Source organism: Coccinella septempunctata, chromosome 1 (assembly GCF_907165205.1).
Source record: "Coccinella septempunctata chromosome 1, icCocSept1.1, whole genome shotgun sequence".
NCBI classification, from domain to species: domain Eukaryota; kingdom Metazoa; phylum Arthropoda; class Insecta; order Coleoptera; family Coccinellidae; genus Coccinella; species Coccinella septempunctata.
Window position 1 is genome coordinate 43777715 of NC_058189.1, and position 14940 is coordinate 43792654.

Consider the following 14940-nt stretch of genomic DNA (forward strand, 5'->3'; position numbering starts at 1 on the left):
TGACCAGCTGTGTCCCGATCGGACGTTGACTGACTATCATAATTTTGATTTAGATACCAAAATACAAAAGTTTATAAAATTTCAGCCTTAAGAAATTGATTTTATTATGTCGGTAATCACGACATGTTTGACCGCGCACCAGAGGCACATGTTCTAACATCCACTTGACTGACCGCAGCATTTTATTGTATATTATGATTGTTATCACCTGAGAAAAAACCAGGCTAGTAGAAAAATACGTCTAGCTAGACGTTAAATAATTCATTCTAGTAAAAATCATGTAATTCAGTTTGTAATTTAATTATGGCCACATTGGTGCATTCCTACTGTCAAAGATTATAGAGTTAACTCTATAATATTTGCCTACTGTTATGTTGTAATTAATTCTTTCTGTGTGACTGAAATTGCGGATAACGGTCAATCGTTTTTAATTTTCCTGAGTAAACGCCACCACGCTAGTTGACAATTTCTGAATGTTCAATTCAACTCTAAATCTCACTTCTCCAAATCTCAGCTGATCTTATTTGTATTGTAGCTTTCAGCATATATTCTCATCGAGTCTCAGAGCCGTCTATAGAGACTTTAGAAGGCTGTGACCGTATTCATCAATTCAACCTTGATTGGACGCAGCATTCGTCTGGTAAATTCCTCGAGGTATATAAGCTGCCACTGGCTGCTAAAAAACACTTTTGAGCCGGGCCATGGCCGTGCATGAGCAGTGCGGAATAGTAATTTACAACGATAACAAGTACTATTTTTATCTTAAAAAAACCACGCGAAAAATCTGCAATGGGTAATGGTACAGTAATTATTTCTTTGTTAGTATTGACTGTGGGTGTTCTTCTCGGTTTGGTGAAAATTTCTGGTATATTCAACATTCCTCCTATCCCAAAATTAGAAGACACTTGGTGGGGCCCAGGAGGCAAAGATGTAGACGATGTCACGATAAGACCTTTCAAAATCGCCGTTCCTGATGAGGTGAGAAATAAATTTTTCTAGTTTTACACAATTTGATTCTCCGGTCAAATCCACTTATTTATTTCCTTTCATTTGGTTAGGATTTCATAACCTTCGAGGTATCTTTCAGTTTGAAGTGCATGTTGTCGATAAATTGTAATTTAAGGAGACAAAAACACGATCACTGTCTGGTTTGTCTAATGGATTAAACCCAGTGGCGTAACAACGGTATCAACGAAAAATATTAAGTAGTTTCGAGCGTCAATTTCCTGGAGCGATATATTTGTAATCAGAACAGAGTATGAGCGTTTTTTTTGCGCTCTTATTCTAGGAAAAAGAACGCCTCTAATTTTCAAGTTTTTTGCGGAATGTGCAAAATCCGGCATATACGAGGATATATTGAAAAATTCTCAGCCTACTATAGAACCAAACAAAATTGCAATGTCAAAATATTTTATTACTCAACATATTCTCCTCTTAATTGGATACATTTATTACAGCGAACCTGCAACTTCTCTAGACCTTTCAAAAAAAATGTTTCTTCTTGCTCTGTGAACCAGACCTCCACAGCTTTTATGAGCTTCTTTTTTCAGTTGAGGAAAGATATGATCGGAAGGAGCCAAATCTGGTGAAAAAGGGGGGTGTTCTAGTAATTCGAACCTTAAATCACGAAGTTTTTGCACGGCAACATGAGATTTGTGTGCAGGGGCGTTGTCCTGCAAAAATAAAACTTTGGATAGCTTTCCGCGTCTTTTCTCTTTAATTTTTTCCCGTGGAGTGGTAAAAAATATCGAATAGTAATATCTAGTTATTGTTTTACCCTTATCCAAAAAATCAATCATATTACTCCATGGCAATCCCAAAAAACTGAAGCAAGAACTTTTCCAGCAGTTTTTGGACACGAAACTTCTTAAGTCTTAGAGAACCAGAGTGTCGCCATTCCATCGAGTGTTGCTTTGTTTCTGGATCGTAGAAATGTAGAAATTATTACACAGTAATAATTTGGTTTAAGAAATCTACATCGTTTTCAAATCGAGCACAGATCGAACGCGATGCTTCTACCCTTGCACGCTTTTGGTCAACATTCAAACATTTGGGGCTCCATTTTGCAACAATTTTTCTCATGTGAAAAATTGACGTGGACTATATGATGAACGCGTTCGTATGAAATATTCAGTGCTTCAGATATCCGTTTTTGTTCAATTCGACGGTCTGATAAAATCATGTCATGAACTGCATCGATATTTTCGGGGACTGACACAGAAACTGGCCTTCCCGATCGGTCATCATCTGCAATGGAAAATCTACCTCTTTCGAAGCTTGCAGTCCAATTTTTCACGGTCGCATACGAAGGACAATGATCACCAAGGGTATTAAGCATATCTTCGTAAATCTGCTTACCTCTTAACCCTTTTAAATACAGGTACTTGATGATGTCTCGATTCTTTCAATTTATTGCGTAACTCTGGTTTACTTTTTTGACCTCAAACTTCACACTGACACTTCTAATGAGTTAATGTTCGTTACTATGGTAACGCAATTTCTTTTTATGCATGGAACTGGTCTAGGTTAAGTAGATATCAATACATCCTCGTAGTTTTGGAGATATAGGTTTTTTCGAATTGAAACTCCTTGAGTAGTGGTGATGTACCGTACTCGTACAAAATTTGATATTCTGTTTTCAGGTCATTCTAGATCTCAAAACCAGGCTGAAAAACACCAGAACACCGATTCCACCTTTGGAAGGTGCTAAACATACTTACGGTATTTCATCAACCGTCACGAAATCAGTGCTGGACTTTTGGCTGAACAAATACGATTGGAAGAAGAGGGAGCAATTCCTCAACCAATACCCACAGTTCAAGACCAAGATACAAGGCCTTGACATCCATTTCCTGCACGTGAAACCGAAGAAGATTGAGGGACTTAGAGTTTTTCCGCTATTGCTCATTCACGGCTGGCCCGGCTCGGTCAGGGAATTCTATGAAATCATCCCCCTTCTGACAACACCTCAAAAAGATCGTCAATTCGTTTATGAAGTTATCGTTCCTTCATTACCAGGTAATGAAAACATTGTTTTTATACTGCTATATATATAGGATCCTTCAATAGTGCGTTAGGCTTCCACAGATGCAGCACTTTTATCATTAATATGTTTTTATATGGAATATATTAAAAAAACGAATATTTTTCTTTTTCTGAAAAATTTCAATCTTTGAGGAACTGTATAACGAGAACAGACTGTGCAAAATATTCTCATCTGGTCTCATTAGGAGCAGAATTCAATGCTTTATAACTTTCATATCGGCCAGTTTTTCGAAATTCTCAGTCCTACAGGAGATATGATCGAAAAATCGAGATACCACCCCTCCTGGGGGGCACATTTTAGCCCCCTCTCCTAAAGCACAACTCCGCCGAAGGGGAAACGTAAGATACTCATAATTGGATATGCAGTGAACAACAATGTCGAAAATTGAAGAATATTTCAATGCCAATCAAGTACATATACAGATTGTTGCACGAGCGGTTGGCCATAGGCTAGTGGTGAATGCAGATCATCTAGGCCTTTTTGGAAAGTTGCTCCTTTTGTACTTTAGACCATTCTTTTCGGAGATACAGGGTGATTTATGGATTCTCGATATCTATAACGGGGGAACGAGTGGTCCGATTTTAATGAAACGTTGTGTGCTCGTTGACTTCCAACAACCCTTCAAGATGGCAAATGCAATTTCAAGAAAATGAGGACAGTCCACAGAAAATTGAGATTTACCTTTCAAATATCAAAATCTATATTTTCTGCATCAGTTGAAAAACTGATATTTGGGATATCAAAAGCCCTTCCTTCAATTATTTTACATTCTGAGACATCAATACACCATGTGTTCAAGCACGTTGGCTAAAAAATATATTTGAAAAATATATTATTGAACTATGAATTCTTTCGAAATTATCAAATAATAAGATAGAAAGACGGCTTAGTACAAGCTAGGAAAATGTAGATATGGGTGGTCCAGATCGTAACCAAGAAATTTCAACCACGTATTCTTTATCACAAATAAGCCCTAGTTTGTCATATAAAAATATGTTGAGAAATGTTTCCTCTCCGGGGTGTTAAAATTATAGAAAAAAAATGTTTTTTATTAATAACTTCCACACTGCTTGAAATATTTTTATGAAATTTGAGACATAGGTTTTGAGCGTCAAGGAGCACTTTTTGCATAATATCATTTCATTTTTATTTTACCAGTGGCGTCCGTACTGCAGCGAGACTGAATATTTTCGCAATATTTGGAGCAAATTCGGTCTCTTGACTTTTTGCTGTACGAGGCAACGTTTCCGGTTAAAAATTAAACCCATTCTCATGCATGAAGAAATCGCCAGAATTAGATATGGTAGGTACATAATTTATTTATTTATTTTTATTTATTTGCCATAAACAGGAATCCTAACAGGAAAACCCAATTACAAGGATTCACTTAGATATAAGGAAAGAAAAAACATGTACACACATGATCATGAACACAAATTGATTACAGAATAAAAATAAATTTAGTAATTGCTATAAAGATAAACATAAAGTCTTCTCCTAAACGAAGCAGGTGAGATGTTGAAAATATCAATAAAGTAAATACGCCAATTGTAAAACCGCATGGTTCTCAAAAAGATGGAGTTATAGAACAATGATGTGCGAGCTCTGGGGATATAAAAAAGTTCTCTTCGACGACCGGTAAAAGCACGTGCACTGATCTGAATTTCATTAACGAGGGGAAAATCAAAGTGGCCATTCATTATCCGGTATAAAAAAGTTTGATCGAAAATTACTCTTCTCTGCTCCAGAGTTATCATTCCATACAATCTCAACCTTGCACTATATGGACACTCAATCTGCCTATTTCCGAATCTATAATACAGAGTTCTAGTAAATTTCTTTTGGATTTTTTCAATTCGACTAATATATTTGTAGTAATAAGGATTCCAGATTGGGGTTGCATATTCGACTATACTGCGAACCAGAGAAAAATACAATACTTTCAGAGTTTCTACATTCCTGAAAGCCCTCGAAATTCTCAGAATGAAACCGAGCATTTTGAAACTTCTGGACACAATATCATCTATGTGATGTTCAAATGATAATTTCGAATCCAGATATATTCCCAGGTCTTTAACTACTTTCACCTTCTCTACAATCGAACCATTCAGAAATAGGGAAGTGCACACAATATTGAGATTTTTGGTGAATGTTATATGTTTGCACTTGCTAATGTTCAAGGACAAGTAGTGCAGAGAACAAAATTCATAAAATCTGTCTAGATCTTCCTGAAACTTCCGGGCATCGTCTGAACTCCTCAGCGCAAGGTACATTTTGATATCGTCGGCATAAAGCTCGAAGTTTACGTAGAGAAAGCATCTGAAAACATCATTGATGTATAAAATGAAGAGGAGCGGTCCCAAATGAGAACCCTGGGGCACTCCCGACTCAACCCTGTAAACAGATGAACAGGCATCATTAATGATGACAAACTGAAATCTATCACAAAGATATGACCGAATCCACCTCAACAGATCCGCACCAACGCAACGCCATAATCCGAGAGAATTTGCAAAAGTGTCCTATGATGAACTTTGTCAAAAGCTTTTGATAAATCTGTATAAACTGCATCTACCTGGACACCTTGATCCATATTTTGGGTTATGTAACTAATGTATGGCGATATATTAGTAAGTACTGATCTGCCTTTGAAGAAACCATGCTGTCTGATTGTAATTGTCGATTTGAGTGAACAAAACAGGAAGTCCGTCACAATGGACTCAAACAGTTTTCCGAAGTGGTTGAGAGCAGAGATAGGTCGATAGTTTGAAATTAAATTTGTCCTTCCGCCTTTGTGTATCGGGGTGATTTTAGCAAGTTTCCACTCTTTGGGGAAAACACCAGTACGCAGTGATTGATTGAAAATAATATGAAGTGGGAGGACAAGTGAGGCGGCACAGGACTTGATAAATATTGGAGGTATCAGGTCATAATAATAATAAGACTAAATGAAATGAAAGAATATTGGGATTCTTGGACTAATTTTCAATATTCTTTCATTTCATCTAACTAAATGGACGATAACCTCAGTGGCGTAGATTGCCTTAGAGGGGCCCTGTATCAAAATGTGTTGAGGGGCCCTAAGGAAGGGTGAAGTAAAAATAAAGGTAGCAAAAAATGTTCGATTAGTATCGAAATGATTATTTGTACTTATAATTAAAAGTTCTAACTCATACTTGGTGCTGGGAGCGAAATAATAAACAAACAAATAACATACAAACAATATGAAATAATATACAAACAAATAATACACAAACAACATAAAATGATAAACAAACAAATAATAAACAAAAAATACCAAAAATTAAAGAAACGCTTTTCTAGCATTCATTTCAGCAAATCTATTCATCAAATCAGCCATAGCTGATGACGATTTCAGTTTTTTAAGTTGTTCCTAAGATGTCTAAAAACAGACATCTTAGTTGTTCCCCCTCTATTGACAATAGAGAGTTGAAGTGCGCACAGAACGTTAGCCTGAACGTAAACGTTAACGTGACAAATAACGTCAAATATAACGTTTACGTGTTGCATTGAACTCTATGGGAACTGGAATGGCATCGCGATACAGGCAAAATGAGGAAGAGTGAAAGGGAAGATGTAGAGCAACCTTTCTCTCTCGCACGCCGTTGCTATTAGCAACGTAAACATTTCAATGTGCGGGAATGAAAGAATGAACTATTCGAACTGAAAATATTTGAAGGTTTGATTTGAATCATATCAAAAAGTAAAGAACAAAATTGCTGAAATATTTTTATTTAACATAATTGGGACAAAAATGTTACATTTGCTTAACAATTATTAAATAAAATTAATTTAGTCATTTTCTGACGAATAGTAGAGGATCTCCATGAAGTTCATCATTCATTAATTTTGATTGATGGAACATTCTACACTAGCCCTAGTGCACTCTTCATGTTCGAAATAAATCCTAAAGCGAATGTCTTTCAATAGTGAAAAAGAATGTTGGTATCATCAATTTCCAATGATTCTAAATATTCTATAGTTTCACTGAAAATTTCCTCAACATACCTCAGGGAAAAAGATCTAATTGGAGCTTTAAACCCTCTCCGGAACAGATTTCTAGAATTAAGAATGTCAAATCAATTTTTCTAATGAATTCAACGGTAGCGGCACTATCTTCGAATTGTAAGTTCTTACATTTGTTATCAAGAAATTCCATAGCATCTGCTACCCCATTACTCATTGTTTGAGTAGCTAATCTGACATTCATAATTCTATTTTTATAATTGATAATGATATGCTGAGATGAGAGGGAATTAGCCAACCTTAGACCTTCCTCCATTTGAACTTTTTCTAATTCCTTGACAAACTGCCAAGAAATGTTTCCTGTGGGGGACTGCAAATTTTTTTCTGCAAATGTATTTCTACGGATACCAATTTTTCCTTCCTGTAGCTTTGGTCCAAAGTTGTAAAGTAAAAGGTTTTCGGAGAGGGAACCTAAAAAAATGAAAAACATAAGGCATAATTCCTAATTATTTAATGCTTCTCTCCTTTTGTCGATTCTCACTTCTGTAAAACTGTTCAGGATGGATTGGTTTATGTGATACCACAGAAAAAATATTATATTATATTTATGTCCCCTGCATTATGGCATCCGTTTCAAACACAATACTGGACCATTGTTGTTATGAAATTCTTCTTATTCAAAATGTTTTTTGTTACTGCAAAAACCACTTTTGTCACTCTGGGAAACACATAGACTTAAAAAACACTCATCAAAAAACTATATTTAAGCTTTGAAAAAGCACAAGAAATTCTGTTCAACAGCTAACTTGACTTGATATATAGACATTTTTCGAGTTTCTTAGGAATGTAAATCGGAATTATATGGCTTCTAAACAATTTTTCACCATGATTTTTACTAAAATACTGACAAAAAGACATTAAACAATGTGATTTAAAATTTATCTACGAAAATGACATTTAAATTTAGGTTATAATAGTGTAAACAAAAACACGCTAGAGAGAGAAAGGTTGCTCTACTTCTTCCCTCTCTCTCGGTCACAATTTTCGACGAATTTTGCTACCTACGAAGCCATTCCAGTTCCCATAGAGTTCAATGACGTGTTGTAATGAAATTTGAGTTGAAGTGTTGCCATCATGAAACGTCAGACGTTAAACATAACCTATCAATTTGGATTTTGATTTCATTTTGCTCTTTTATCTAATATCTAATATTGAGCCTCGACAGCTGGAATAATATTTGAAATATTGATGTTCTAATGATTATATGCATAATAAAGAGAATTTTCAACATGAAAGTATTTTATTATCAATGAAATGTTTAATTGTTAGAGAAAAGAGAATCGCAGTTGAGTTTCAGCCATTTCCTTACTGAATGTGATCTGATAACGAAGTTTCATAACTAAATCCTTTTGATAACTTTGAAATCAATGCTGATTTCCTATAACTTTCATTCATTATTAGAAAATACATGGGAAATATAAACAATGACTGTTTGAGGTTGTTGAGAATTGCATTCAACAGTCAAATTCGGCCATTCGCAAGTCATCGGTGCTACTCGTTTAACGTTCGGTTAACGTACGTCGATGTTTAAGGTATACGTGGGAGACCGCTAGTTTACGTAGGCCGTAAAGCTGACGCTAACGTTAACTTTAAAAACGGACGAATGAGCATGCGTATATGTCAATTATAACGTTAACGTTTACGTTCATGGCTGCACTTCAACTCTCTAATAACGACATGTCTGACAGCCGTTCCTGTACCATAGAAGTCCTCAGATAATTTTTTATGAGTTTTAATTTTGAAAAACTCCTTTCACCGATTGCAGTTGTAACCGGAAGGGTCTAAAATAAAAGGCATGCAGTAATATCGTCTGGAAAACTGGATGCAAGGCTATTGAATTTTATCAGGACTAATTCTAAAAGTTCTTCGATGGCACGAATTTTCTGAATTTCAGATTTTAAGTATTCGTATCTATCTGAATGATCGATTCGGTGTAATGAACGGGATTTTGAAATGAATGGTTGTCTTAGCTATTGTAAAACCTGTAAGAGGTATTGGATAACATTTTTAGGAATTTTTTGCTTACAGACATTCGGGGGCCCCTAAAGCCTGGGGGCCCCGTATCACTGATACCGCTGATACCGCGGTAGCTACGCCCCTGGATAACCTAAGAACAACAAATAATAAGACTATTTTTGCTATAACAAATTTTGGCGATTTCTTTATGCATGAGAATGTGTTTTATTTTTTTTAACCGGAAACTGTGCCTCGTACAGCAAAAAGTCAAGAGACCGAATTTGCTCCAAATTAAATAAGGATTCAAATAGTAATTTTTATTGTCGGAAAAACCAGTGGCGTATCATTTTTTTATCTGAAAATATTCAGTATTGCTGCAGTACGGACGCTACTGGTAGAATAGAAAAGAAATGATATTATGCAAAAAGTGCTCCTTGACGCTCAAAACCTATGTCTCAAATTCCATAAAAATATTTCAAGCAGTGTGAAACTTATTAATAAAAAACATTTTCTATTCTATAATTTTAACACCCCATATCTCGGAGAGGAAACATTTCTCGACCTATGTTTATATGACAAACCAGGGCTTATTTTTGATGTAGAATACGTGGTTAAAATTTCTTGGTTACGATCTGGACCACCCTGTATATTTTATGAGTGTCTTTGCTCTGCAATATGAAGTAGTTCGTATTGCTCAGAAAATATGGATGTTTCGTATATTAAATATTAATTATGTGAATTGATTTCGAAGTAAGATATCGCCCGTTATTCTGCCTAAGATTTGATGATTTTGAAAGAATTCATAGTTTAATAATAGGTACATTTTTCAAATATAATTTTTAGGCAGCGCACTTGAACACTTGGTGTGTGTTGATGATTCAGAATGATAAATAAATGAGAAGAGGGCTTTTTTTATTCAAAATCTCGGCAGGTGGCATTGAAGATTATAACTAAATAATTGAAAACAGAACTGTATTCTCAAAAATGAACCTGAAATATGATTTCGTTCTTTCGTTTGTCATTTAGAACAAGTGTGCCATGCAAGGTCTCGAAAAGGACAGGGAAAAAGGACCAAAGCAATTATGTATGAATTCGAAATTCCAAGCTCTGTCAACAAAGATATACAGGAGGTTTCATATTTAAAAAAGTTGAGGATATTTCCTGTTCAACCGGAGGTATATTATCAACAGAAAAATGTTCATCAGATGCATTTTGCGCCTTTGTAGTAACCTGCAAAATTTCATAAAAATCGTCCTTTTCGTTCAAAAGATATTTACTTGGTTCCATTCTTTATCCCAACCCTGTATGGTGTATATACAGAATAGTCTTTGACTCGTAAAAACAGTCAATTTTTGAGATCAAAAGAAACACTTTTTTCCCTTACCATTTTTTCCGAATCGGCTCGGTTTAAAAGATACAGGCTGTTGAAAAACCAAAAAAAAAAAAAAATTTTTAGTTCTATCTCACAAGCGGTTCTATCTGATGAAATGACTTTCGGAATATGGTTTTTCATTTATTTCATGAATCTTTTTCGAGTACAAGATATCACCCACGTCTTCCAGTTTTCTCATTATGACCATTACGTACCATAAAATACCAAAAATTCGAAGAACCCAACTCTTGAAACTAAGTTGGACGTTATCTAATGTATACGTGGACGTTTTGTAAAATAAGAGTATTTCTCATATTTTTTCGTATAATGCGTCCGTTTCCGAATAATTTGATATTCAAAAATTAACTTTTTAATTTTTAATCAATTTTAAAAATTGTGTACTTCCGCTGAATACAACTCTGTTTAAAAGATCCAAAGATGTGTAGTGTCACAGATTTAGCTAGTTATTCTGAAGGTTATTTTGTTTTTCCAGCTCATTATGAAAATTTCAAATGGCTACATCTTTTTATCAGGGCCGAATCAGAAAAAATGGTGTAGGAAAAAAGTGTTTCTTTTGATCTCAAGAATCTACTGTTTAAATTTTTGTACGAATCAAAGACTCACCCCGTATACAACTAAAGAAGGAAGAGAGATGAGATGGAACGTTCTTCCTGTAGGGGTCCGGTTGATGACAAATTGGCTTGTTGCTGTTACTTGTTGATATCATATCAGCGAGTAATGCATCTGAATTAATTCTTAAATGCAATAAATGCATCCTGTCCCCCCGGTCCCAGCTAAGCCAAATTTCTAAGCAGTTAATAACCATTTTATCCCTTCCGAAGGTTATGGTTTTTCCGAGGCAGCAGTACGCCCAGGTCTAGGAGCTGCACAAATGGCCGTTATATTCAAGAACTTGATGAACAGACTGAACATACAGAAATACTACGTTCAAGGGGGGGATTGGGGGTCGATGATTGTGAACTATATGGCTGTTTTATACCCTCAACAAGTCATCGGAATGCACTCGAACTCATGCTTCAGCGACATGCCCATAACGAATCTGAAGAAAATCGTTTACGGTTTGAAGCCTTCACTGATCGTGGACAAAAAGTATGAACACCTTGTATATCCGATGTCGATCGTGCTCGCCAATATGATTTTGGAGTCTGGGTATTTACATCTACAGGCTACCAAACCAGATACTGTAGGTGAGTTGAAATCAAAAAGGAGATTAATTTTAAGTTTTGTATCTCAAATTCAAAATTCTTAGCCTACTATTGAACCACACAAAATTTCAATGTCAAAATATTTTATTACTCAACATATTCTCCTCTTTATTGGATACATTTATTACAGTGAACCTGCAACGTCTCTAGATCTCTCAAAAAAAAATGTTTCTTCTTGCTCTGCTAACCAGACCTCCACAGCTTTTATTACCTCCTCGTTGGAAGAAAATTTACGACCCTTTTCAGTTGAGGAAAGAGATGGAGCCAAATCTGGTGAATAAGGGGGGTGTTCTAGTAATTCAACTCTAAATCAAGAATTTTTTTCATGGCAACATGAGATTTGTGTGCAGGGGCGTTGTCCTGCAAAAACAAAAAAACTTTGGATAGCTTTCCTCGTCTTTTCTCTTACCCAAAAAATCAATCATGATTACTCCATGGCAATCCCAAAAAACTGAAGCAAGAACTTTTCCAGCAGATTTTTGGACACGAAACTTCTTAGGTCTTGGAGAACCAGAGGGTCGCCATTCCATCGATTGTTGCTTTGTTTCTGGATCGTATAAATGTAGAAATTGTTACACAGTAACAATTTGGTTTAAGAAATCTACATCGTTTTCAAATCGAGCACAGATCGAACGCGATGCTTCTACCCTTGCACTCTTTTGGTCAACATTCAAACATTTGGGGATCCATTTAGCAGCAATTTTTCTCATCTCCAAATTGACGTGAACGATATGATGAACCCATTCGTATGAAATATTCAGATATCCGTTTTACTCCAATTCGACGGTTTGATAAAATCATGTCATGAACTGACACAGAAAGTGGCCATCACCTTCAATAGAAAGTTTACCTCTTTTGAAGCTTGCAGTCCAATTTTTCACGGTCGCATACGAAGAACATTGATCACCAAGTAGATTAAGGTAAATCTACTTACCACTTAACCCTTTTAAATACAGGTACTTGATGATGGCTCGATACTCCAATTTTTCGATTTTCACAATTTCGGTGGACATCTTCTTTCTTTTAATTTATTGCGTAACTCTGGTTTACTTTTTTGACTTCAAACTTCACACTGACACTTCTAATGAGTTATTGTTCGTTGCTGAGGTAACGCAATATTTTTTTATGCATGGAACTGGTCTAGGCTAACTAGATATCAATACATCCTGGTCACTTCTCAAAAACAATAACCTTGTTACAGAGTTCATTCAACCTTATTTATATATGTAGTCATTCTGTAACAAATTTGGATGATCCTTTCTGTTTCAGGTACAGCCTTAAACGACTCCCCTGTAGGGCTGGCTGCTTATATACTGGAAAAGTTTATAACTTGGACAAATCCCAGCTTTAAAGAACGCGAGGACGGGGGTTTGACTGAAAAATATAAAATGGAGGATCTTCTGGATAATATAATGATATATTGGGTAACTGGTACAATAACATCATCCATGAGGTTATACTCAGAATCTTTCAATAGTGCCCACTACAGTTTGCAGCTTTCTAAGTGAGTACAATCATTCATTTTGGTATCATTTTCAATAATTAAAGGTGGAGATGTGCAGTTCCTGATATGACTTCAAGGTAAGTAAGACAGAATGGTCGGGACCAATTGTTGACAATTTTTCAACAGAAATTATTACATACCCCATGTACAAACCAGCAGATGGAGCTCAAATTCTGCATGAATCTTCGAAATGTCATTTTATAGTCATATACCAGTTTTTAATCAGATGGAATCTGTGTTTTTGGAGATGTTGTGATATTTTTCTGGGGACAAGCGGCGTTGTACGAGTCAAGTACCTGGATGGTGACCACTTTAGTTATGAACTTGAACAAGCGCTCAAAAAATCGTGACAATCACTATTTCGAACAAATCAGTATTGTGCTTTTGGTCACATTATTCACTTGGAAAATATATGAAGATTTATCCATTGAGTATCTCTTTTTTAATTTCAGAATACCTGTGTCTGTACCATCTGGATGTTCGAGATTTGCACACGACATAGTGTTCGCACCTACCGCCCTGTTGGAGGATAAATTTCCCAATTTATTACACGTGACTGATCACGACGCAGGGCATTTCGCAGCTTTCGAAGTACCAGAAGTACTAGCCAAGGATATTTACGATTTCACTGAGAAAGTTCTAACAGCATCATTGCCGAAAAAATAATGCAGTTTTTATCTCTGGATGTAATGGGAAATAGTGTACGATCATTTCGATGAATACTTTAGGAGAATTCGAACCGAATATCTGTTTAAACCCACCTAACCAGTTTTCTAAATTCATAACGTCCCCCTTCGAAGTGATTGTATCGTCCTAACTAAATTATTCAACAGAACCGCAAAATAATCGAACTCTCACAGGGGTAGTATCGTGAGAGCTTGTACCTCTGCAGAGCTACCAGTTTTTCGGAAAAAAATCATGCCTTCTAGGTTTAAGTCCTTCCGAAACTACTGGATATACCTAAGTAAAAACGGGATATCCCAATACAATCATTCCGGAGGTGGACACAGAGGGTTAGCTCTGTGCAAGTTAATTTTTCGATTGATTGGCTATAGTATTGTAGTTCGAATTCTAAGTGTTTCACATTGAAAAAGGACAGTATTTCATACTTCACTACCTCGGAATGAGAATACAATATTGTCCCAATGGGATAGTTTCACAAAATCAATAAGAAGAATTTCCTCCAAATGTATTTCAATTACCATCCTACCATCCATGGAACGATTCAAATACGAGTATAATAGGTTGGAAAAAAAACATTATTTTTTGTGAAATTTACATCTTTATTTGCACCGTTTTTTCTATATACGGTGAGTCTTTGACTCGTACAAATATTTCAACAGTAGATTCTTGAGATCAAAAGAAACACTTTTTTTTCTTACTATTTCTTCCGAATCACCTAGGTTTAAAAGATAGAGGCTTTTGAAAAACCATAGGGAAATGTTATTTTTAGTTCTATCTCACAAACGGTTTCATCGAACGAAATGAATTTCGGGATATAGTTTGCCATCTGTGTTATGAATCTTTTTCGAACACAAGATATCACCCACTTCTTCCAGTTTTCTCATTATGACTATTACCATTAAGTATTAATTAAATTACACTGCGCAAAAAAATTAACGCACATTCTGAAAATCTCAATTTTAATGAAAGTTAACTCTACATTGACTTTATATCTTATTTTTTATGTTCTCTCGGGAAGATTTTGAACGAAACAAGACACATTAAATGGAAGAAAAATTCAGGATTTCACCGAATCTTATGTGAAAGAAGAGAAATGAACAATTTT

The 14940-nt window shown here is 35.6% G+C and overlaps 1 protein-coding gene across 1 annotated transcript; it reads left to right on the plus strand.

The window, feature by feature from the left end:
* The first annotated feature begins 669 nt into the window (after positions 1–669).
* LOC123317655 (juvenile hormone epoxide hydrolase 1-like) lies at positions 670–14339 on the plus strand. Its single transcript, XM_044904262.1, has 5 exons — positions 670–978; positions 2643–3018; positions 11264–11629; positions 12917–13151; positions 13604–14339. Exons 1-5 carry the CDS (start codon positions 790–792, stop codon positions 13815–13817), a joined length of 1380 nt encoding a protein of 459 aa, XP_044760197.1. The 5' UTR covers positions 670–789; the 3' UTR covers positions 13818–14339.
* Positions 14340–14940: the final 601 nt, after the last annotated feature.